The sequence below is a fragment of the Vanacampus margaritifer genome, chromosome 11 (assembly GCF_051991255.1).
Source record: "Vanacampus margaritifer isolate UIUO_Vmar chromosome 11, RoL_Vmar_1.0, whole genome shotgun sequence".
Lineage (NCBI taxonomy): Eukaryota > Metazoa > Chordata > Actinopteri > Syngnathiformes > Syngnathidae > Vanacampus > Vanacampus margaritifer.
The window spans coordinates 13,692,885-13,714,868 of NC_135442.1; the positions used below are offsets into that span (position 1 = coordinate 13,692,885).

Below are 21,984 nucleotides of genomic sequence, written 5' to 3' on the forward strand. Positions count from 1 at the left end.
TATATCAAATTTGTGATTAATCGTGAGTTAACTATTGAAGTCATGTGATTAATTACAATTTTAAAAAATATTATTGTCTGACGTCCCTAATTTTTAATAATCTTTTTTTTTTTTTTTTAATTAGGGGCATCAGGCGATTAAATTTTTTAATTGTAATTAATCACATGACAACTAGTTAACTCAAGATTAATCACAAATTTTATATCTGTTCTAAATGTACATTTTTTTCCTAGGTTTTCATAGTCCCGTTAACAAAAGTAGAAAAAAATGTGAAACTAATATAAATAGTTCAAATGAATTTTTTACATCTATAGCCGTCAAATGGCAGTGAATGAGTTAATGGCTGATTGATATGATAGTTTTCCCCATTGCTGATTAAAGGGGAAGTTAACCCAAAAAATGTGCTTTACAAAATGTTGTACGCACCCACAATAGTCTAAACACAGCATTCTGATTGATATTGTGTATGTGGAATATGAATTAAGCAGCAAAATCCACCGTTTTTTATCCATCTCAAGTGGCGGCCATTTTGCCACCTGCTGTCGACTGAAAACGACATCACAGTTGTTCAGGGCTCAGGTTAACGACCAATCACGGCTCACCTCAAGTTTTTTTGTTTGTTTGTTTCAACATTCTATGTAATAAGATCATTTTTACACCAGTACTGTATAAGAGTTAGGAATGTCAAAATGTTACTTCAATTTGGAGGTTCACTGTATTTGATTTGGTCATCTGGAGAATGTACATAACACAAACAGACACAACATAATCCAGAGTGTGAGAATACATTATTATTAAGGAAGTGGGACATAAATAGTATAATTTTCCACTTCATACAGTAAAAATACTTTTTTGTACAAAACATACTTTTGTTTTGAAAAATAATAATTAAGAAACAAACAAAAAAAGGACCAGTAGACAAGACACAGGAATCAATATGATTTTCGTGACATGTGACTTGAACGGCTTAAAAAAAAAAAATCTCCTTTCAAGATGGGTGACTTGGCAGCAACGTGTTGTTTCAAACACACACTGACACACACCTTCAAGAGACAGGAGTGTGTCGTGATCACACAACATGTGCTGTGACAAGGGGGGACGCCACTGGATCCAAAATGGCTGCAAGTCCCAGAATGTGGGGGGATAACGTGGCTCATTATGATTGACAGGTCTGTCCGGCAGCTTCTTGCATCACCATTTCGTCCTTGCGCAAGGGTAAGGTGTCAACGGTGGTGAACAGCTCAGCCGCCGTGATCGGGAACGGGTAACGTTGCTTGTCCGTGCCCTGCTTGTCCACCAGGACCATCTGGAAGGACCTTTGTGGGATCTGGAGCAGTAACCTAGGCAACGCGGAGGATACGGTGAGCACCGTCACGTGTGCTGACATCACACAAAAAAGAAATGATGTGCGTGTACCTGAGTTGCAAGGCAAGCATGGGGGGGAGAAGCCTGTGTCGAATGCGGCCAATTTGGGCTGGGTAATTCCCGACCAGCTCGATGACGGTGATGTGACGCAGGTCCAGTCCGCACTGGGCGTGCTGTTGTCACCACAAATATAGAAGTTGAGAAGTCTGACAAGAGGATATCTGGTCAAAGTTTGACATATTCCAGACAATGTTGTTTTTGGAAAACATTCTACGTTTGGTCTTTCGGACAAAAATACTTAAGTCACATTTTAGTCATCTCTATATGTGATTGTTTTAGTCAAAAACTGAAAATTTAGAATTTTTATTTATTCGTGTAAAAGGGACAATGCACATTAATCAACATTTTACAATATATGTGTCCAAGTTAGCCAAGTTAAGCTAATTTTCATTGGCAGTCCTTTGGGCGAATGTAATTGACAGCCTAAAATGGGAGTCATTAAAATCACAAATCAATTTCCAATAATATTTAAATGTTTTGGCCCAACTTCAGCCACTGTTTCAGTTTTTTGTTGAAGACACTTGTATTTGTCTCCAATTTAAGTTCAGCGGGGAGAGTATTCAAAAGTTTGGTTCCCTGATAACAGAAGCATGTTTTAGTTAGCATAGACTCAAAACAATATTTAGTCTAGTTTAAGTTACATATTTAGTTTATAGCTTTCATATAATTCATATTAATTTAGTAAGGCTTTTTAGAATTTTGACAACATAGCACCACGTTCCCAAAATAGAATGGTTTTAACTATCAAACTAGCAAAACTAAAATATGTTAGCTTAATAGCCACATGACTAGCACCCATCCTTTCCTTAAGCTCTTTGATCTTTCTTTTGAGCAATGGCTACAATTATAACGTATCTATACTATTGAGTTTGTTTTTTGTTTGCGTGAGGACAGAAAAAGGTCTAAAATGCTACTCAACTGCGGCTAACATACAAGCTCATGAATTGATGTTAGCGCAACAACTAACTTTAGCCTGGAGCTAGCTGTAGCAGCCCATTTGCGCCAGATGTTATGTGGAAAACTTCAACCTTACTTTGAAATTCATCACAAGCTGATTGGCTAGTAATATTATTTTTTTATGGTTTTATTTTAATTTTATTTTTGCCCTCAAGTTGCACAATAGCGTCATGGCATCTTAAATAGTAAACAAAGCAAGAATCTCCAGTTCAAAATTAGACCTCTTCTGAATGTAGGTTTAAATCTGATATGTATCGGATACGTGCCAATGCAAGCGCAGTGTAAACGCACTAATGAGATGGATAAACAGTGCAAGCATGATGAGGGCTGGACAGAAGTCCCAGTCTTCATCCGTCAAATGCAGTAGTCGGATACAATTATGATGAGGAGTGTGATGTTGCGTCCAAATCAGCCTCCATTAGAGCGGTACATTTGCACCCTGGAGCATTTGGAAGCGGACAAGAGACCATAAATGCTATGCTTACTTGTGGGATTCGATTAGCATCCATCTGTTCTCTCCCACATATTCGGATTCGGGTTGCGGAGGCAGCAGTCGAAGTCAAGATGACCATACTTTCCTGTCTACCTCCTCAAACTCACTTGGGGGGCAATCTAGAGAGGTGGTTATCACATTGGGACCTGCACCTTTTTTTTTTATTGTCGCTAAGTTGCTAACTATTTTTATAAGGGTTGAGAAATGTTTTTTTTTAAATGTACTATTTAAAATATAGCCATAAATTGTTAGCCAAGAAGCATAATTGCCAAAGACATTTTTGAAAAACAAGAAAAAACACAAATTCAAAAAACAAGAAGAGTCCAGTTACCTAAATTTCTGGATGACTGCGAATATACACAAACAAAGAAGAAAAAAAATTTTTTTCAGCAGGCACTTTGATATATTTTATTGATACTGTAACCAATGGCGGAGGCCCTTGGTGGCCACCCCCCCCCCCCTTTTTTTTTCTCTCCAGTAATTTTTGCTAGTTTTATTTAGCTTTAAAAAGGCAAAGAGGGGGCTACAAAGGTTTTGGATTTTTCATTATAGTCACTATGAATCGTTGACATAGATAATTGAATAAATACATATTTGTAGTAAATAAATAATAATGTTCATACCAATTAAATAAAATTGGATGCCTGCGACAAACCTGATGAGCTTTCATAGAACATATGTTACTGATCACTGCATGATTGTAGCAAAATAGTGGGGAAAGCTTGTAATTTGTTTAATGTTTATAGCCACCATTATAGCTCACCTGCAAATTGGTCATCTGGAAGCGGTAATTATGATTGGCAGCCGTCGGGGCGGAGATGATGAGGAGCCGTCGCTTCTCGTAGAACTGGTCGAGCAGCGCCGAGGCCCTGCGCACCCCCACGTTAATGTTCATGGCTGCGACCGGCAAAAAAAAAAAGCATGGATGAACGAAGGCAAAGTGCAGCGAATGGAATGAGATTTTACACAACGCATTTATTTAGTGGGCTCTGTTCCCACTCCCGTCAGGCTTACAAGAAGTGAAATAAGCACGCCAAAGGCAAATAAATGAGCCACATGAATAATGAAAGAGTAATATTTGAATACATCGCGTCGGTTATGTTTTCGCCTTCATTTGTCATTCTGTGCGTGCGCATGGGCCGAGAAGGCAGAACATTTGGGCCCGATTTCACTTTTATCACAAGACAGCGTCAACTGCAAAGCTCTCAAGAGTGCTCCTGGAATAATTACATGACTATTTGTAATGTTACATTCATTAATAACTGACCACAGTAATGGCAAATACACTTTGGGAAAGAAAATATGAAGCGGAAATACAATTGTATCAATATTAATTCTTATATTCTGTAGCAAGATGCACATATAACAAGATGGATGGATGACAGACAGCTAGCTGGCTAGCTAGATGGATAGCTAGCCAGCTAGATGGATAGCTATCTAGCTGGCTGGCTGGCTATCTATCTATCTAGCTGGCTGGCTGGCTGGCTATCTATCTATCTAGCTGGCTGGCTGGCTATCTAGCTAGCTAGCTGGCTGGCTGGCTATCTAGCTAGCTGGCTGGCTGGCTGGCTGGCTGGCTATCTAGCTAGCTGGCTGGCTGGCTGGCAATCTAGCTAGCTGGCTGGCTATCTAGCTATATATATATATATATATATATATATATAAATATATATATATATAGAGAGAGAGATAGAGAGATAGAGAGATAGATAGATAGATAGATAGATAGATAGATAGATAGATAGATAGATAGATAGATAGATAGATAGATAGATAGATAGATAGATAGATAGATAGATAGATAGATAGATAGATAAAATTAAATGCAGGGAGAAATTATGTAATGTAGACTGTTGCTGGTTGTGTCATTTACTTCTAATTCCTCATTACCGCACACACACTCATAAGGGTTTTCATGTCCCCAATCAATGGATCGAAAAGAGGTTTGGTGTGTTACGTACGCGCACAGTTGGTGTCGCTACCGGACCAGGTGAGTCCGTACTGGCACACTCTTGCGGCGCTGCCCTGCAGATCGGCGCCGCCCGTGCAGGTAAATTCGCAGGTGGCGCCGTAGTTATCGCCGTCGCTGTCGCATTTCATGTAGCCGTTGTCAGGAGGGGAGAGTGGACTACAGCGCCGCACTGGTGAGGAAAACATTGGTCAGGGATAACATCGTAATGCCAGCAGTGGTTAGAGCAGTGGTTCTCATGCTATGCTCCCGGGACCACAGGACATAAATTGGGGGTCCCAAAAATAATTTGCAATCAGTTACTATAAGATGTACAAGATATGGTTGTGACATCATCACATCAATTTGACAACCATGCATAAATAGCCTTTGTTTTTTAGAACAAACAGCACAGTACAACAGTAATAAATTATTTTTTTTTCAAATGGTGCAATATATTCCTATGATTTAGAGATATCAAACAGTTGTATTCCTTTTCCCACCTCTCACTCTGACAGTGAAGCGACAGATTCCTTTGTTCCCCGCACGATCCAACACGGTGTAGGACAACTTGTGGAGCCCTTCGGGAAAGTCCGATTTGGGAGCTTTCCCTTTCAGGATCACACTGTAAAAAGACCAAGTCCGAGATTGGATGAGTCGCTGCGATGCCCTCGTCTGGATAACAAACAGCAGGAGAGGAGAAGCAGCAGAGACGGGAGCAGACGGGAGCACATACTCTGTAAGGATGCCGTCGGCCGTGTCGACACCTTCGGGTGTGTCCCAGGTCACCCTGGCCGTCAGCTTGCCTGGCTCTGCCCACTTGTCCTTCACATGAGGACACTTGATCTTTGGAGGGTCCTCATCTGGAAAAAAAGGGGGGAAAATGCTTACTTTAATTAAACATGCTTTTAACTCTTTCACTGCCACTGACGTTTAAAGACGTCAAGTAAAAACCTACGGAGTGCTGCCAATGACGTCAAAAGACGTCATCCAATTTTTTAAAAAAAAATTTTTGAAACGGGTGGGGGGAAGCCTTCCGCATCTCTGGTGAAAGTTTCAATTAGGTCTGTTGTGCCTAAGGACTATTTTTGGCCCCTAGAGGGCAGCGATGACTGTCTTTTGACAAGATCGGGTAGGCGTCAGTAGAGGCGGAGCTAGAGCGTCGAGCAGGAGATGAGAATGTTAGACAAAGGAAAAATGGCGACCTGTTGCGGCAGCTCACGCCCCAGCCGTTTTTTTCAAGTTCGAAAAGCATCGACCAATGATAAAGAGCACATTGATGACGACGATGATCATCATCGATGATGATGATGACTCCGTAGTTGGAAACCATTGACGCGGCAGTAGGAGACGTGGGGGGGAGAGCTAGATGGCTGAGGAGGAGCACACGGAGAATGGCGCCCCGTTTGCAAGCAGCTCTACACTTACAAGACTAAAGGCATCGACCAACGCTAAAAGAGCACATTGATGACGACGATGATCATCATCGATGATGATGAAGGTGAATCCGAGCTTGACGGCGAAATTGGAACCGCTGACGCGGCGGCTATGACGGCGTCATAAACGCGGAGCACAACCGAGCACGCACAGGCGGACGTTCAATCGGACGACGGAGAGTGCCCCGAGTCCAATGCATATTCATCGGAGGAGTGTGTACAGTCTGCTACTTGCTATTTATTCCCCGGAAAAAAAGGCCGTCAAGAAAGTGTAACGTTTGCACGCGAGACGGACAAATGCGAAAGTGAAAGTAAACTGTTGTGCAAGTCCTGGCGTCTCCTTGCACGCAGGAGAGCGTTACAAAAAGAAAAACTGTATTTGAAACATCCACATAATTGTAAATAGTACCACAGTTGCACACATTTGTAAATAGTTTGCGAAATTGTTTTGTCAAATTGTTACACTGTTGAATGGAAATAAACGTATTTTGCAATATAAAAACACTTTTTCATTGTTGGTGAAAGCGTTTTACAGAAGTAAAGCACTATTTAGGTGTTTGTGGCATCATTCATGGACAAAAAGAAGTGTACAATTCACTAGAGTGCATGAAATAACATCGTTTCACAAAAAGCTGTTTCTCTCCGTTTTTTGTTTCAAAACAGAGAATTTCGGTGAAAGTAACCATTTTCTATTGTTGATTACTGAAGAACGGAATAAGGTAGAAACAAACTTTTTTTTTCTGATGAAAGATGAGAGTCCAATCTTTCATTTGGTAGTATGTGTGTTTCCATAGTCCAAACACAACATTTTCTGTGGACCTTGAAAGATCCGTCAAAATGCTTAAATCGGCTGGCACTGGCGACAACCCGTTTCTGAAAACGTCTGGCAGTGAAAGAGTTAATATCAGCTATGAGTGTCAAAAGATGATTTTTATTTATTTTTTTAAAGCAAGGGAGACTCAGCTGTGTGTCACGTACAACAAGTATTATTTTTTTAAGCTTACCGACGCAAGTGGCGGCTGCGGCGCTCCAGGCTTTGTTGTACTGGCAGGTAGCCGTCTTGGGGCCCTTCAGTGTGAATCCTGGCGAGCAGAAGAACTCGCAACGAGAATTGTAGTAGGATCCGTCTGAGCACTTGTAGCCGCCGTTAATGGGCATGTTCATCTTGGGACAGCGGATCTCTGCCAAAGACAGAGAACATTAACAAAATTGAATTGACACATTAAAAATATGTTCATCCCCCCAAAATATTGCAAGTTGTGTCGGGATATTGTGTAATAAGAAATAATAACTGGAGACTGTACGAGGGACCACTAATGCTTCGTCCAAAGCTAACGTTAGCATGTATGTTTAGCCTACTATTTTCATTTAGCTGAGCTAGCTTAGCTTTGACGCACTAGAAATCCTCATCCTCACCTCGACATGCATAGTTGGAGGACCAGTGTTTGCTGGCCATGCACACCACCTCGGTGCTCTGGGACTCGTATCCTTGCTTGCAGCGGATTTTACAGCGCGTTCCCATGGCGTTCTTGGAGTGGTGTCCCCTTGGCGTGCGGCAGCTCACGTCGCCATGCTTCACCTTGATGGGCGCACACCATGCTGACCCTAAAAAGTGGGTTAAGTCAGTTTGCTGGCAAGGTGTTTTACTGTTTTTAGTATTATTATTTTTATTTTATTTTATTTTTTTAACGAATCCTTGTTGATAGGGTAGCAACCATGTAGAGATGTTTTAGTTTTACTACTCCCACATGCAAACACATTCACACAAATGAATTTGAACACAACCAAATGATGATAAATTGCAATATTCTAGAGAAGATTAACAAAGTTTATTAAGTGGCACTTACCTGAAGACAGGTAATGGTCTTACTCTTCCTATTACCTTTATGGAATATGCCCAACCACATCCAGTAGGGGGTGCTGTTTATATATACAGTGGTACCTCGGAGTTTGAACAGAATTAATTCCTGTGAAGTGTTCAAAGTCCGTATTGTTCAACCTCCAAAACATTTTTCCCATAGGAAATAATGTAAATGCAATGAATCCGTTCCCAAACTCAAAAAACATCACATTGGGCATATTGTTAGACTACTAAGGGGTCATTTTTGCGCTATTTAGCATCAGGCACATTGTTGAACCGCTAAGGGAGGTCCTTGTGCCAGTATTTACGGAAGGAGTCACAGTAGTTATAACGGCGCGATAATCTCCTTCCTAAATCCACTATGGTTCGTAGCACTGTATGGGTCTTTTTTCTGCCACTAGACCTGCTGTCTTTATTTGGGCCCATGTAGAATGAAAATTGTCGTGGGAAAATCAAAATGCACATCTGGGAGTATTCACCCGCTCTGACTGGAAATGAGCAGCGCTTCGTCTCCACAACCAGAAAATGAGCATTCGGTAGGGCTGACTATCGATTCAGATTTCCAAAATCGATTCGATTTGATTCAGAAGGGCCCGATTCACATTGATTTTCAATTCAGTTAAGGATTTCATGCAGTACCAATTTTAATTTTATTTGTAAGACATTCTCAGAAGTAACAATGTTGCAAATAGTAGAAACTTCTTTCTCTTACTTGGAGCATTACTAAAAATATGAATATTTACATTTATAATCAAATCCAATGCAGTTACATGAATCATGTATATTTTATTGAACATGACCTGATCAAAACAATAAATAATAATTGAAATCAATTACAACTACAGCGCTATGTAAATAAAGTGGCAAAAACACTCTGGCAAATCACGACATTCACATTCCTGTGACGTTTTTATGCTAAGCTTCCTGTGGTTAATAAATAAATAAAAAACAAATTGACATAAGAGACACAGTCATAGTGCATGATTATGCGTCCACATTTTGTGTTTTTATGTCCAATTTCTTACCTTACTTCTTTTGGGGGGTTCAGTCTTACGCTTTTTCTTTCATTCAATGTACAGTTTAATTACTGCCACGTGCATGAACTCCGTTTAATAATGTGGCGGTAATGCACCAAAAGCACCTGCCAACCGCGATAAGAAAGAAGAAGCAGAAGTCATGCAATACCGCCAGTGGCCTTCTTCATAGCCATAGCTGCCTATACTAAAAAAGAGGGCGCTAATGAATCAAAAGTATTTGACAACCATCAAATGGAAGTAGAAGAAGTCGCCCGTAGTCTTGTGTGAGTTATAGTGTAGTACACATATAACTTATTTACTATTCAGAGCAGCAAGATGCACAATTTGAAATTTGACCACACAATGTATTTGGTTAGAAATAAACTTTACTATAAAATAGTCTGTTTTAAACGTGAAATATTTGTTCACAAAGTTTAGAATTAAAATCTTGGTGTGTTTTGCGGACACTTATGGAAAAAAAAAGGCGCACCGCATTAAAAGAAAAAGACAGTCGCTTGTGATCAAATTAAGGTTGAATGTTGTGGTTTTTTTTTGGTCCAGTTCCAGTCCTCAATCTTGTTCGCATTACGGACCGACATTATATAGAAAATTAGAGACTATTTTAGACGACCGTCGTAGCAGCTTCGGTAGCTCCCGTGCTCAGCCACGTCGCGAACAAGTGTCGCCCTTTGCGGGTTCTTGTGCTGTACACGCCCATGGCTGAGCTCAATTGAAGTGGAATCGAACAAATCACTTCAACAAGTGATTCCATTCATTGCGTTCACTCAAACGTTTTGTTCGTTTGAACAAGTCGTTCGCCAAAGACAGAACAAAAAACGAACAAACGCAATCGCCATTAAAAAAAAAAGTAAATACAAAATATTTTGTATGCAAATACACAGTGACAGACTTGACTTAACTAATCCGATTTTACATTCACTACTCTGTACCTTTGTGAAGGCTTAGAGTGACGCTTTTTTTCTGCTCGCTGATTGGTTGAGCTTAATTCTCATTTTTGCGCTCAACATGCAGGCCCAAGATTAGTTCACAAGGTACGACAAGGTCAAACATGATTAAAAATTAATTTTCAAGAAAAAATAGACATTGTGAAGATAGGTTAACCAACGGTTGATATAATAATAAGCTTTGACAGACACTGTTCACTCCCTCAATGGCGCAAACTGAATATATGAAAAGAAGAAAAACTTGGTAACGGGCCAGGACCGAAACTCACTCCCTACCACTGCAAAACATTGAATTAACTCATTCATTGCCAGTGACGACTATAGACGTCAAAAATTCATGTGAACTATTTCTATTACTTTAACATTTTTTATGAAAACCTATTATTTTTTATTGTACATTAATAACAGATATAAAATTATCATGCAATTAATTACGATTAAACGCCCCTTATTTTTAATACATATTTTTAAAATTAGGCCCGTCAGGCGATTCATTTTTTTAAATTGTAAATAATCAGATGACTTCACTAGTTAACTAACGATTAATCACAAATTTTATATCTGTTCTAAATTTACAAAAAAAAAAAATCTAGGTTTTCATACTCTTGTTAGCAAAAGTGGATTTTTTTTTTAAACTAATAGAAATAGTTCAAATATTTTTTTTACGTTTATAGCTGTCAATGGCAGTGAATGAGTTAATATGAACCACAACGGTGAGCATGTTTGCAGATATACAAGTTGGTTCATGGAAAAATTTGCCTGGTGCCGAACCACAGCCATGTTAAAAAGCATAAACATTGGCCAGAATCTGCTTACTATCTTCATTGCACATCAAAAAATAAATTAATAATAATAATACAAAAAAAAAAGTCTTCAAGGGTTAAGGGGCTCATCCAAGAGATTGGACTACACTGCAATTACTTTTGATTTCCTATTTGCAGCCTTTAAGCAGCCCAAGTTACCATGTCAACCATCGTCACGACACAGAGAAAGTTGATCCACGGCAAGATCACAATAGTAAGAATTCAACATGTTTCCTCGTCTCTTCCCACGTTGGATACATGTATACGACACTTACGTAAATAAAACCTTATTTATTGGCTTCACATCTGATTTTTAAAATCTGCAGTTAATTTTCCACTGACTCAGGATAAACACAAACATGCACATCTAATTCCCAGAATGAGAAGGAGTGTTCATTGCAGGGAATAGGAGGGAAGCGGTATCCCCCCCCCCCCCCCCCCCCCCCCGAAGCTTCTTTCGCCATCCAACAGCCCATTTTGATGTTCACACAGTTCATGGCAACCAAGTAAAGAGTGACGTCACCTTTGAACGCATGAGAATACCAGTCCTCATCATCTCCGTAGGCCTGTTGTCCTGACCCTGGGGAGGCAAGCAAAAGATAAAAAAAAGAAAAAGAAAGCAACTAATAAGCAAGAGAAGACAGCATCCAAGATGTTTGGCAATGTTTTTACTAAACTCTCCCGGGCTGTTTTGCGTGCGTGTGCTACAAAACAGCGCCAGGATCAAGTTTAAAAGATTGCTTTGACATCTGAAAGCGCGAGCATGGGGGATGTGTGTGCGTGGATCTTTTGGGTTGAAGTCATGCAGAACCTCAAATGATCCATTTTGTTCCATCCACTTTGCACAAGGGGACCACTTGGTGGTGATTTTTGCTCAAGGGCAATAGTTCAACAGTGACTTGCTGTGTATGAAAACGCTCTAGAGTGCCATTTTTTCTCTCTGATTATCCGAACGTCACTACCAATTCTCTCTGTCCTTTTGCTGAGATGTCAGAGAAACAGCACAATGAGTGCGACGTTAATTCTGGTCAATAAATCCTGCCAAGAAGCAAATATGTGGCCAGGAAAAAGAATCCGAGCAACCTAATTTCTTTGACTAAAAAAATTTGTTGTGCAACCAAAGTTGAGATTTGAAGGCAAACAAGACAACAGTTGAACACCCCTGATGCTGTACAATTCGGAATTAGCCCCCCAAAACGTTTTTTTTTAAATAAAAAATTCAAACTGCCGTCATAAATAAGTAACGTTATGAAAATATTGTGTAACTTTAGCTAAACGAGTCTCCAAAGGAACAATTCAATAAGTACTGCTCTTCTTTAGCTTTTTTTTTAAAAAAATTTTTTAAATGGTACCAGGAAAGAAGGGTGCCAAGAAATTTGAGATTATAACCATAAATTATAAATGGAAATTATTGATATGTGGAAAAGCAGTATGTGCATCTCTTCCTGGCTGATCAGTACAATTTGGGAACAATTATTTGTCATAAATGTACCATTTTAAACACATTTGATTGCATTTACATCCTACTACGAACAGCGATGAATTAAGATTTACAATTGTTTGAGAGTTACTTTAAACATGGTCTGTACACATTATAAAGGATTTATTGTCGTGACATTAACCCTGGAGAACCCACGGGGTCAAATTTGGCCCCTATAAATTCTGCTACTCAAATAACAAAGACCTTTTTTTTTTTTTTACAAATTTAACTTCAACAGTCCAGAGTGCCACTTCTGACCCCTGCATGGGGCCATCTAGTGGATGAATATTGCACTTACATGAGCCAGAGTGGCGGTGACAAGATGGCTAAAATGCAATAAATAAAACAAAAAAATTATATTGTTCAATGTAGCTGTGTATTGGATTGATTTTCTTAAATTTTAAATAGTTTACTGACAGTTTTTGTTATTCTGATTTTTCGAAATGATACTCCTAAATCCCAAAGTGTCAAATTTCGCCCTAATCTTAAATTAGGGAATAAATTGAAAAAACATATATTTTGGTGTTCAGTGAATTTATAGCAGTCATTTAATGTATAATTCATAATTTTCCAAAGAAGAAAAGGGTTCTTGGGTTCTCCAGGGTTAACTAATTAGCACTATATATAGTATTTCCTGTAGGAAAGATTATGTTTGACCTCAAGGGTTGCAATGTATTTGACTTTTAATATGATGCCTAATCAAATGTTACACGTCAGTTATTTTATGATATTAAAAAAGAAAAAAAAACACCACTCAGAGTACATTAAGTGCATTTGGAAACCTCTTGTTCGCAAACGACTCCCCTTCAAGCATACTTACCACAGCCATCGATTTCTCCTTAGCCAGTTTAAACAAGAGCTGATGTAAAACAGAAGCGTCTAAGGCAGACGGGTTTTCAAAGTGTGCCACGGGGGAATCTCCTCAAGACAGCAACATCATCATGTAAATAATTTTCACATAGCTGAAACTTGGAAACATTTTTTTTTTGGAAAATCTCTATATATTTCTGAAGCTGTTGCCCCTCACATGCCTCACACTTTGAAAATCATTCATACGAGGAGAAAGTCAGGTTGGATTTACATTTTCCAAGTTTACAGACATTATTATTTTTTGTCTTTGCAAACACATTTCAAGTGACACGTATCGGATATGACTCATTCAAACACAAATTAAGTCGAGGTGCGAGCCCGAAACGTGATGCTAGGTAACAAATGCTCTCCCTTTTTGGTTCATATATGGAAAAAAAAGGAATTCAAGCCACAAATCCACAAGACCATCGTACTTTAAGCGTTGTGATGCTAATTTAGAAGCAGTGTTATGCACTGCACTTAATTATATTTTAAAGTCTGTGATGGGCATACAGTAACTGTATTTGATTTGTGGATGGTTGCTTAATTATTATTATTTTTTTATTTAGTTTTTACTAATACGTACCATTAAATCTTGCACACAAGAAATACACAATGGGGCAGATGCCACGGACTTCAGGGTTTCGCTCATGGCCGCGTTCCAACACTCGCATCACCACCACACGCCCCTCCCCCCGCACGCTACCCCCCTCCACCATCCCCCCCCCGCACGCTCCCCCTTCCCCCGCCCCATCGCCCCCATGTTTGCACGCTCCCCCCGGTAGGCGTCTCATCTCTGAAATGCTTCGGACAATTGAAACAAACACACTACGGGAACGCGCAACGGAAGTCCCGCCTACTCGTGGCATATACCCCATTACAAAAATACTAAAACTAATTAATTTTTGAATACAATTAAATGTGACATACCTAAAACTAAATAAAAACTAATTGTACTGAAAACTATAAAACTTCTATAACCACCATCCAATTCCCCTCTTTTTCGTTCTCTACGCTGCCGTGACGCATATCCAAATTGTGCCACCTGAGATGAGGGGGAAAAAAAAAATAACATTTGGAATTCTGTCATTTGAATCATGCATTGTAAATCCTGCCCAAAAAAAAGATGAATAGTGATGAGTGAGCAAAGAGGAAGCAAAGAAGAGGTCAGGGATAGAAAAAAATAAAATAAAAATATTGCAAAGGTGAGGTGCTCCACATTGGCCTCAGCACAGTGTATATGCGCTCTGTTCAGGAGTATCCACAAAGGAGGTGTGTCCCATCCTCCTCTAGGGCCTACCGAGCCACATTTCTCATTGTGGCTTTTTATCCTGACACTTCTCGAACCAATATAGGATGGCACACAAAACTAACAGAAGCGCTGCTGAGGTTTTGAGTGACATAGCACGACTGACTGGGTTCGAGCGAAACACTCACACTGAGTTTTGCTGGCTCAGAGGAAAACTTTTGATTGCACTTGTTGAAGAGGAGAAAAGAGGAGGTGATATATGGAAAATGGATTGCAGAAATGACTGTACTCAGAAAACTAGACACTCACGTGTCCTTTCGATGCCTTGGGGATTTATAGGAGATTTTTTTTTTGCAGAGTTTTGTGGCCCTCATTTTCCTCTTTTTGAATGGAAACTATTTCACTTTTCGAGGATATTGAAATTTTATTGAATAGGGTCTGTATGTGTGCCCAGTGCACTGTAAATGTAGTCTATGGTGTAAGTACAGAAAAAAGGTGGATGGATTTTTATGGCAAGTCATTTGTCAACTTGCTAGCTGCCTTCTGACACCATTCATCATTCTTCATTTTGATACCAATTACAGCTTTCTTCACTGCATCTTTTATGAAGGAGGTTGGCTCAGCGGCACTGTTCGACACATTAACAAATGCGTCTAAATTATTCTGCGCCTCCATTATCTACAAAGTTGATTTGAGTCCAAAGCGGTTATTCCGTTTATTTATGCCACAGCGCCTCAACAAACCGTTTGAACCAAAACATTCACAGCTTCCAAATCCCTAATTGTCTGTATCACTATTTCAATCCTGCAAAAAAGAACAGTTTATGCTTCGCTGGCCTGATCAGAGGCCATACGAGGAGACTCACAACAGCGTGAAGCTCTATTTATCTTCATCCACAACGTACTGGAGGACATGCGCCAAGTTCAACAAAATTGCTTCACCACAGCCCGAACTCATCACTCTGCAACGATTTTTATTGTGCAAGCATGTAGTGCGTGAAGGCCACACAAAGGGGAGGCTAATAAAACAAAGACAACATTTTTGGGGTTATGGACAAGCCAGAAGGAATTACAGTGCTACCTTGATTTATGAGTGACCTGACTTTTTTTTTTCATGATTTTATTTTTGTGTGTGTGTGTGTGTCTTGAGTTATAATCCAAAATTAGAGTCACAAGAGCTAGATGGTGGCATGAACTTCACAACAAGCAGGTTGGCAGAAAGTAAACAATTCTTCCAAAGAAAGCTTTAAGCTGTTTTTGTTACAAAACATTAAGAGAATTACATGTTGTGTATTTAACTAAATGACATAACTGTCTTGTAGAAGTTTGCTATCTTAACCTAACACACAACATTTATTGTCTATCGCCTGCGAAAAACAACTAATAAAGTTCCATCTTACTGAACAGGCTTCTTCGTGGTTATATGTATGAATATAATATTCTGCCCCCTGGTGGTGAAGTAAAGTACAAAAAGCTGGATTTTGTGGCAAGATGAAATGTTTTACTGCTTTCCTCAAGTTAATGTGAATGTTCAAATGTGAGCTAGATCCGCAACCCTGACAGGAGGGACTCCAAATGATCAGAAGAATTATTTCTAAGTAACTAAGTAGTTAAGGGATGAATTAGTGGTTCATTTCCCCCATAGTCGATCAAGGAAACCGTTTTAGTCCGAAGAAGAGACGATGATGAAGTGCGAATGTTAGTAAGCGAGCAGTGATTGAGAGGATGTGGATATAACAGCCGCAAACTAATGATTCATCCTGAGACTCGCACGTGAAAATATGTCCATAGAGACATATGACACATCTCACAGTTAATGAGCGTGTCAGCGTGTTCAAGTCAGGTCTCCTCGCCTGTGCCATCCTTTGATATTTTAGTCTCTATTTAACTTCAGGCTGGCTTTCTTTTCCCAGAAAGACGGGGGTTGAAAAAAACTCAAAGTGTTATCAGCAGAGGAGGGATAAAAGCTTGTCTTCCCGGCAAACCTCGGGGAATGACAAAAACTTTCAATTACCGAGGCTGATTTCCAATTAGCTTCTCTCTGTGGGCTCGCAACACAAACTGCCATTAAGCGAAAGCTCGTCCTCTAAATGCTAACGTGCACTTACGGCTTATGATGACAGAGGAGAGAATAAGATGCCATTTTCTTTGGCAGTCAAAATCTACTGAGGTTGCTGTCTACTTTTTGAAATGTACTCTACTAAGGGAAAGCGTGGTATTTAATCAACGATAACGATCATTTAGCTTCACTGCTGCCTTTTTACAGAAAATATCATGAGGAATGTGCAGTATGTTTTTGATTCCGCAAAGCAGTACAGCACAGGAGAGGCTTGCGATCTACATGGTTAGAGTCCATGTAGGAGAATGTCGTGCGCAAATTATGTTCATAAGGAACTTCAACATATCCACAAATTTGCAAGGGGAGGTGATTTTAATATAATAATAATAATAAGGCATTAGTTGTTCTGCCTGCACCTTGATGAAATACATCAAAATTGCGTTACACCACCTGCACCACAACTTGGACCTGCTTTCATCAGACGTCAAATTTAGTCTTGCACCGGAGCTGCGCAATTTAAAATGCCCTCGGTGCACCGGAATGCCCAGCATGGCGCAGCACGGTCTGCGAAAAATTCTCAAACATACTAAAGGAGGCTTTTGCACCAGCACAAGATTCAAAATGTGCCAGTTTTTACACCTGTGTGCTGTCTACGAAAATACAGCCCAAGGTTGCAAAAATGTGGTTCAATATGGCTGAGTTGTCCATCCATCCATTTTTTTTTTACCGCTTGTCCTCACAAGGGTTGCTGGAGCCTATCCCAGCTGGCTTCGGGCACACCCTGAACTGGTTGCCAGTCAATTGCAGGGCACACAGAGACGAACAATCATACTCACAATCACACCTATGGACAATTTGGAGTGTCCAATCAACCTGCCATGCATGTTTTTGGAATGGGGGAGGAAACCGGAGTACCCGGAGAAAACCCACGCAAGCACGGGGAGAACATGCAAACTCCACCCAGGAAGGCCGAAGCCTGGACTCGATCTCACGTCCTCAGCACTGGGAGGCGGACGTGCTAACCAGTCAGCCACCGTGCCGCCTGGCTGAGTTGTTTCGTTGCCTATTCATAGCTTTTGATAAAAGGATTAAGGTTCCAAAAAAGCGGCATGGTATAGATAAGCTACTGAATTTAGTATACATTAATTACTTTTGACAATTTAATTGTAAAGGTACCAATAGGCTCAGTAATGCAGCATGAATCTGATGTTTTGGTACCTGTTCACAATAGAAACCAGAACCCCAAAAAAAAGGGTGTGTGTGTGGGGGGGTGTGTGTCATAAATCTATTTTTTTTTCCTTATCCGAGATTTTATTTTTAGGCAAAATCGCCCAGCCCTGAAGGAAACCCAAGGATGCCAAAAAGTACTGTGGTACAGATTTGCTATTTTCATACCAATTCATAACTTTGGAGACCGGAAAGATGATGAGACAAAAAATGTGTATGGTACAGAACTGGCAGCCGTTTAAAGCTTTTGACAACTAAAACACAAATCTGACAAAAAGTCTCAGCTCTTTTCATACCCACTGATAAATATGGACTTTACAGGTCATTTAAAAAAAAAAAAATCACGCCGCATTCAACGTACACACACCAGTTGTAAAAGAACCACCTGAGCAAACACAAACAAACACACCCGTGTAAAATAAACTGCACAAGCGCACTCACAGAGCAGAGCAAGACTTTTGGACATTTTCAGTGTGAATGTGTAACGCGGCCGCTTGTGTTCATGTTTCAGCATGTGTGATTGCCATACAGCATGCGTAACTTTGAAGTCCGCCCAGCCGCACGCCGCCTGGCCTCATTATATGACTCTAAATGTGTGTTATGTGTGTGTGTGCGCGTGCGTGTGAAGACATGCCATTAATGCCAGCCTCACAGGCGGACTTCATCTAAAAGGGGGAAAAAAAAAACGCCTAGCTGTGCAAGTCCCCCCACATGCGCACTGCACTCCCCCCGTTCCACACCCCCTCCACGTACACGACACAAAAAAAAAAAGTGGCTTGACCCACAAATCCAGTGCACAACATCTAACAGCCTTTGCCTTGAGCGAATCCAGCCTACAAGACCCTGTCTCGAGAGATGAGACAGCAGCAGCAGGGTTGTCTTTGGGAGAAAAAAAAAAGAAAAAAAAAAAAGAAGTAGGGCAAGGATTTGTGAATCAAAAGAGAGGTCAAGTTAGTTCGTACCTTCATACGCGGAGCAGAAGCAGATGTGGACGCACAGCAGCAGCAGGGACCACATGTCCATGCTGAGAAGGGAGATCAGGGGGGGACAGGACAGGAAAGACGCTCTTCAACTAGTAAAGAGCTCCTGCAGGAAAACTTCCAGCGCATTCCTCCTTTTCCCAAAGAAAAAAAAAAAGGCCCGCCTCTTCGCTCCACAAACAAGGGAACACAGTGTGGCTCACCCCAGAGAGCCTTAAACTAACATGGACTCTTCATCACCTTTTCGATCCTGTCAAGGGCAATTTCACTTTTGATCAAGTCCTCAAAGGGACATCTTTTTTTTTCTATTTATGATGTGACAAAGTATGTAATATTATATGAGATGACCGTTTATGTATGGCTTTTTTAATATTGTGATAAGTAAGTTTCTATGTGCAAGAGAACCATTTTGAATAAATGACGCAAATTATACACTTCACATATTGAGTGTATTACATTCATTCAATTTTATGACATCATGACCCCATTTTCCTGAGCTGACAGATAAGAAACAAAACAAAAATTTCCAAAAAGGCATAACAAGATGCTTATTAGAAAACATGATTATTGCATAAGTGCCTTCAGCTGCCCACAATAAAACACCACTCTAAAATGTGCCGGGGGTGGGGGTGGGGGTGGCGGGGTTGGGGGTTGTCTTATGACCCCCATTTGCCTCATGCACTGCAACACAACCCTTTTACACATTTGAACATAATGTAGCTCTGACGATTGTACCTGTAGCTGGAAAAAATAACAGATAGATGGTAATGAGATACTAACCCTTTCTTTTATTATTATTATTATTATTTATATAGTTTCTGTAATATGCGATGCAGTAGAAAATATAATTAGACTGTAACAGGCACCTTCTGTTTAGCAATGAAAGACATCTTTGTGTATGAAAGACTATTCAGGCTGTTTCATACAGCACATGCCACTGTTTGTATCCAACCATTAGACGTTCATATTTACTTTTTGATGAGGAACACTTTCAACAAAATTTTATATTTAGCACTTTTGCACAGTGTAGGACGAATAATGTGAAATAGAATCCATCCATAAAGCTGAGTTCTAAATCCTAGTCACTGGGTAATAATGAGTAAAAGGTGTCATAATCTTATGAGAATAAAGTCTCGAAAAATATATACATATATTTTTGTCATAATCTTGCAAGAATAAAGTCAGTTACAGTAGAGTTTTATATTTTAAAAAAGGTTGTATATTCCAGCCAAAAACGTTTATTTTCAAGAAAAACGTGCAAATTCTTTGAAATCTTCAAGAATAAAATCAGTAAAAATGGATGGTTTATGTTATTTACTGTTGAAAAAACAAATTAATTCTTGATCCTTGACAAAAAAAATCCTACTTTTTTCCCCCTCCAGAGAAAATATGTTTCTTGAAAATTATGCAATTTTTCCTTCAATATGTACAACTTTATTCTCGTAAGATTACAACTTCATTCTCAAGAGTAATTCCTTTTTGTCTTTAGTGTGGCCTTAAGTAAGAAACATCATATCAGACATAATGCATTTCAGTATTCTGTGGTATATAGCATGCAGTTTAAACAAACAAAAGCATTTGTGTGATAGCAAAGTTGCAGTAGATACACTGCATGTTCATTGTGGAACTTTATTGAGCGAGTCAAGTCATCACAAACTGTATAAACTGGCGTCTACAAATGCTGTCTACATGTCCTGGTCATTATTTTTACATTTTAGTACATGTTTGTTTAAAGCTTGATTTGGGGGCAAAACCCGAGTGTTTGGTGCCACCTTAATGTTAAACACTTAGATAAACACAATTTGTCTGTTTGTTCTCTCATTACACCAGACGATACATACTACGTCTCTTGTTCCGCATGACGTAGTGGCCCCCGCCACCCACAGGCTCATTCTCGTACGCGCCTCCTTAAACGGCTTCTTCGGGAGTTGCTGCTGTCAATCACAGCCAGACCACGCCCAACCCTCTTCTCACCCCCCTTGAGCGCCGTTTTCAAATCTTAGTGAGGGGTGGAGCAAGAGTCTGACTTCCTGTTGAGTTCTCCTTTAAGTCATTTTTGTCAGCAAATGTGAACAGGATCAAATGTTCTGTTCCGTAATTACACGGCTTCAACACTACCTCCATATTTTTTTGTTGTTGTCATTTATTGGTTATTTGTTTCAGTCTACTTGTGTGGAGTAAATGGCAATGGGGCAGAGACCTCGGATTTATATATAAGGACTGTGGCTAGTAGTGACCCACTAGACTAGATCCAATTGAATACTCATTTTGCAATCTGGAATACTGCCACCTACTGGACTGGAGTAGAACACTATCTACACAACAATGCTACTACATGTATACCGGGTGCCGAAATTCAGTAAATCATGCATATTTGTGGTTCCGCATTCATAGATTTCATCTAGCATCCCACAACAAACTTTATTTTACCTTAGATAGTATCTGGGGATTGCTATGATATTCTTTAATATATTACTCATCTCAATTTTTTTCCTTGTTTAAGCATTTTGGGCCACTATGGTTTGCAGTATCCGCTTCTTTTTCCGTTGTTTTCCATGCTTCCACTTCACCTAATCTATAGCTATGACTTTTCTTTTCCACAGCTAATCTTGAGATGTGTGGTGTTTTTCCCCTCTCGGTCAACCATGAGTGGACCTTTTGTTGCCGTCGGTATGACTCAGCGGTCACCTTCCTCTCCCGCAGAGGGCTTGACAGGCATGTCTCTCATTTTAGAGACCTTCATAACAGTAGCTGCGCATTGTGATGGTGTTTTTTTTAGTTTCCTCCGTCCTGGCCTGCTGTCACATCATTGTGTGAGTCTTTTATTACAGGAGAGGGCTCGGTTTGTGTGGCTCTTTTTGGAATTATGATTTCTATTTTCAGTCAACCTCACTCTCATCGTTTCATTTTTCTATTTTGGTCTATTTATGAGTTTGAATTAGGTTACGTAAATCTCTCTTGACACTTTTAGACCAAAAGTACCAACAAAAGAAATATATTGGAAGCATAACTAACATTACATAACGATTTATTTTTTTTATTCACCAGTGTTTGTTTGTTTGTTTTTTTGCTGCTGCCATATTCTTATTTCTTTCTAATTCAATATACCGCTGGCAACTTCCTATGTCACAGACTACTGGTCAGTCTGCACTGTAGAGATTTCTGCCATCTAGTGGTGATATAATAGAATGCAACAACCTAAGTTCGAAGCGCAATATGCACGTGCACTACGGTGCC

The 21,984-nt window shown here is 39.8% G+C and overlaps 1 protein-coding gene across 3 annotated transcripts; it reads right to left on the reverse strand.

Moving 5' to 3' along the window:
- Nucleotides 1–771: 771 nt before the first annotated feature.
- Nucleotides 772–18,832, reverse strand: srpx (sushi-repeat containing protein X-linked). Of its 3 annotated transcripts, none has more exons than XM_077580798.1 (10): nucleotides 18,730–18,832; nucleotides 11,428–11,484; nucleotides 7,676–7,864; nucleotides 7,264–7,440; nucleotides 5,560–5,686; nucleotides 5,327–5,448; nucleotides 4,837–5,016; nucleotides 3,639–3,772; nucleotides 1,417–1,538; nucleotides 772–1,340 (listed from the first exon to the last, which is right to left on the reverse strand). In XM_077580798.1, exons 1-10 carry the CDS (start codon nucleotides 18,788–18,790, stop codon nucleotides 1,157–1,159), a joined length of 1,353 nt encoding a protein of 450 aa, XP_077436924.1. In that variant the 5' UTR covers nucleotides 18,791–18,832; the 3' UTR covers nucleotides 772–1,156. The 3 variants fall into 3 exon arrangements, with proteins under 3 accessions (XP_077436924.1, XP_077436923.1, XP_077436925.1); XM_077580797.1 differs by lacking the exon at nucleotides 18,730–18,832 and adding an exon at nucleotides 13,820–13,926; XM_077580799.1 differs by lacking the exons at nucleotides 11,428–11,484; nucleotides 18,730–18,832 and adding an exon at nucleotides 8,107–11,315.
- Between the last annotated feature and the right edge of the window lie 3,152 nt (nucleotides 18,833–21,984).

What these genes read in the sequence shown, in the direction of transcription:
- srpx (XM_077580797.1), bottom strand. Translation starts at nt 13,907, where the DNA reads ATGCGAGTGTTGGAACGCGGCCATGAGCGAAACCCTGAAGTCCGTGGC. An exon ending in CGCAGCCGCCACTTGCGTCG is followed by an intron (nt 5,687 to 7,263) that starts GTAAGCTTAAAA and finishes CTTTTTTTCCAG; the next exon opens with ATGAGGACCCTCCAAAGATC. An exon ending in ATGCTTGCCTTGCAACTCAG is followed by an intron (nt 1,341 to 1,416) that starts GTACACGCACAT and finishes CGCGTTGCCTAG; the next exon opens with GTTACTGCTCCAGATCCCAC.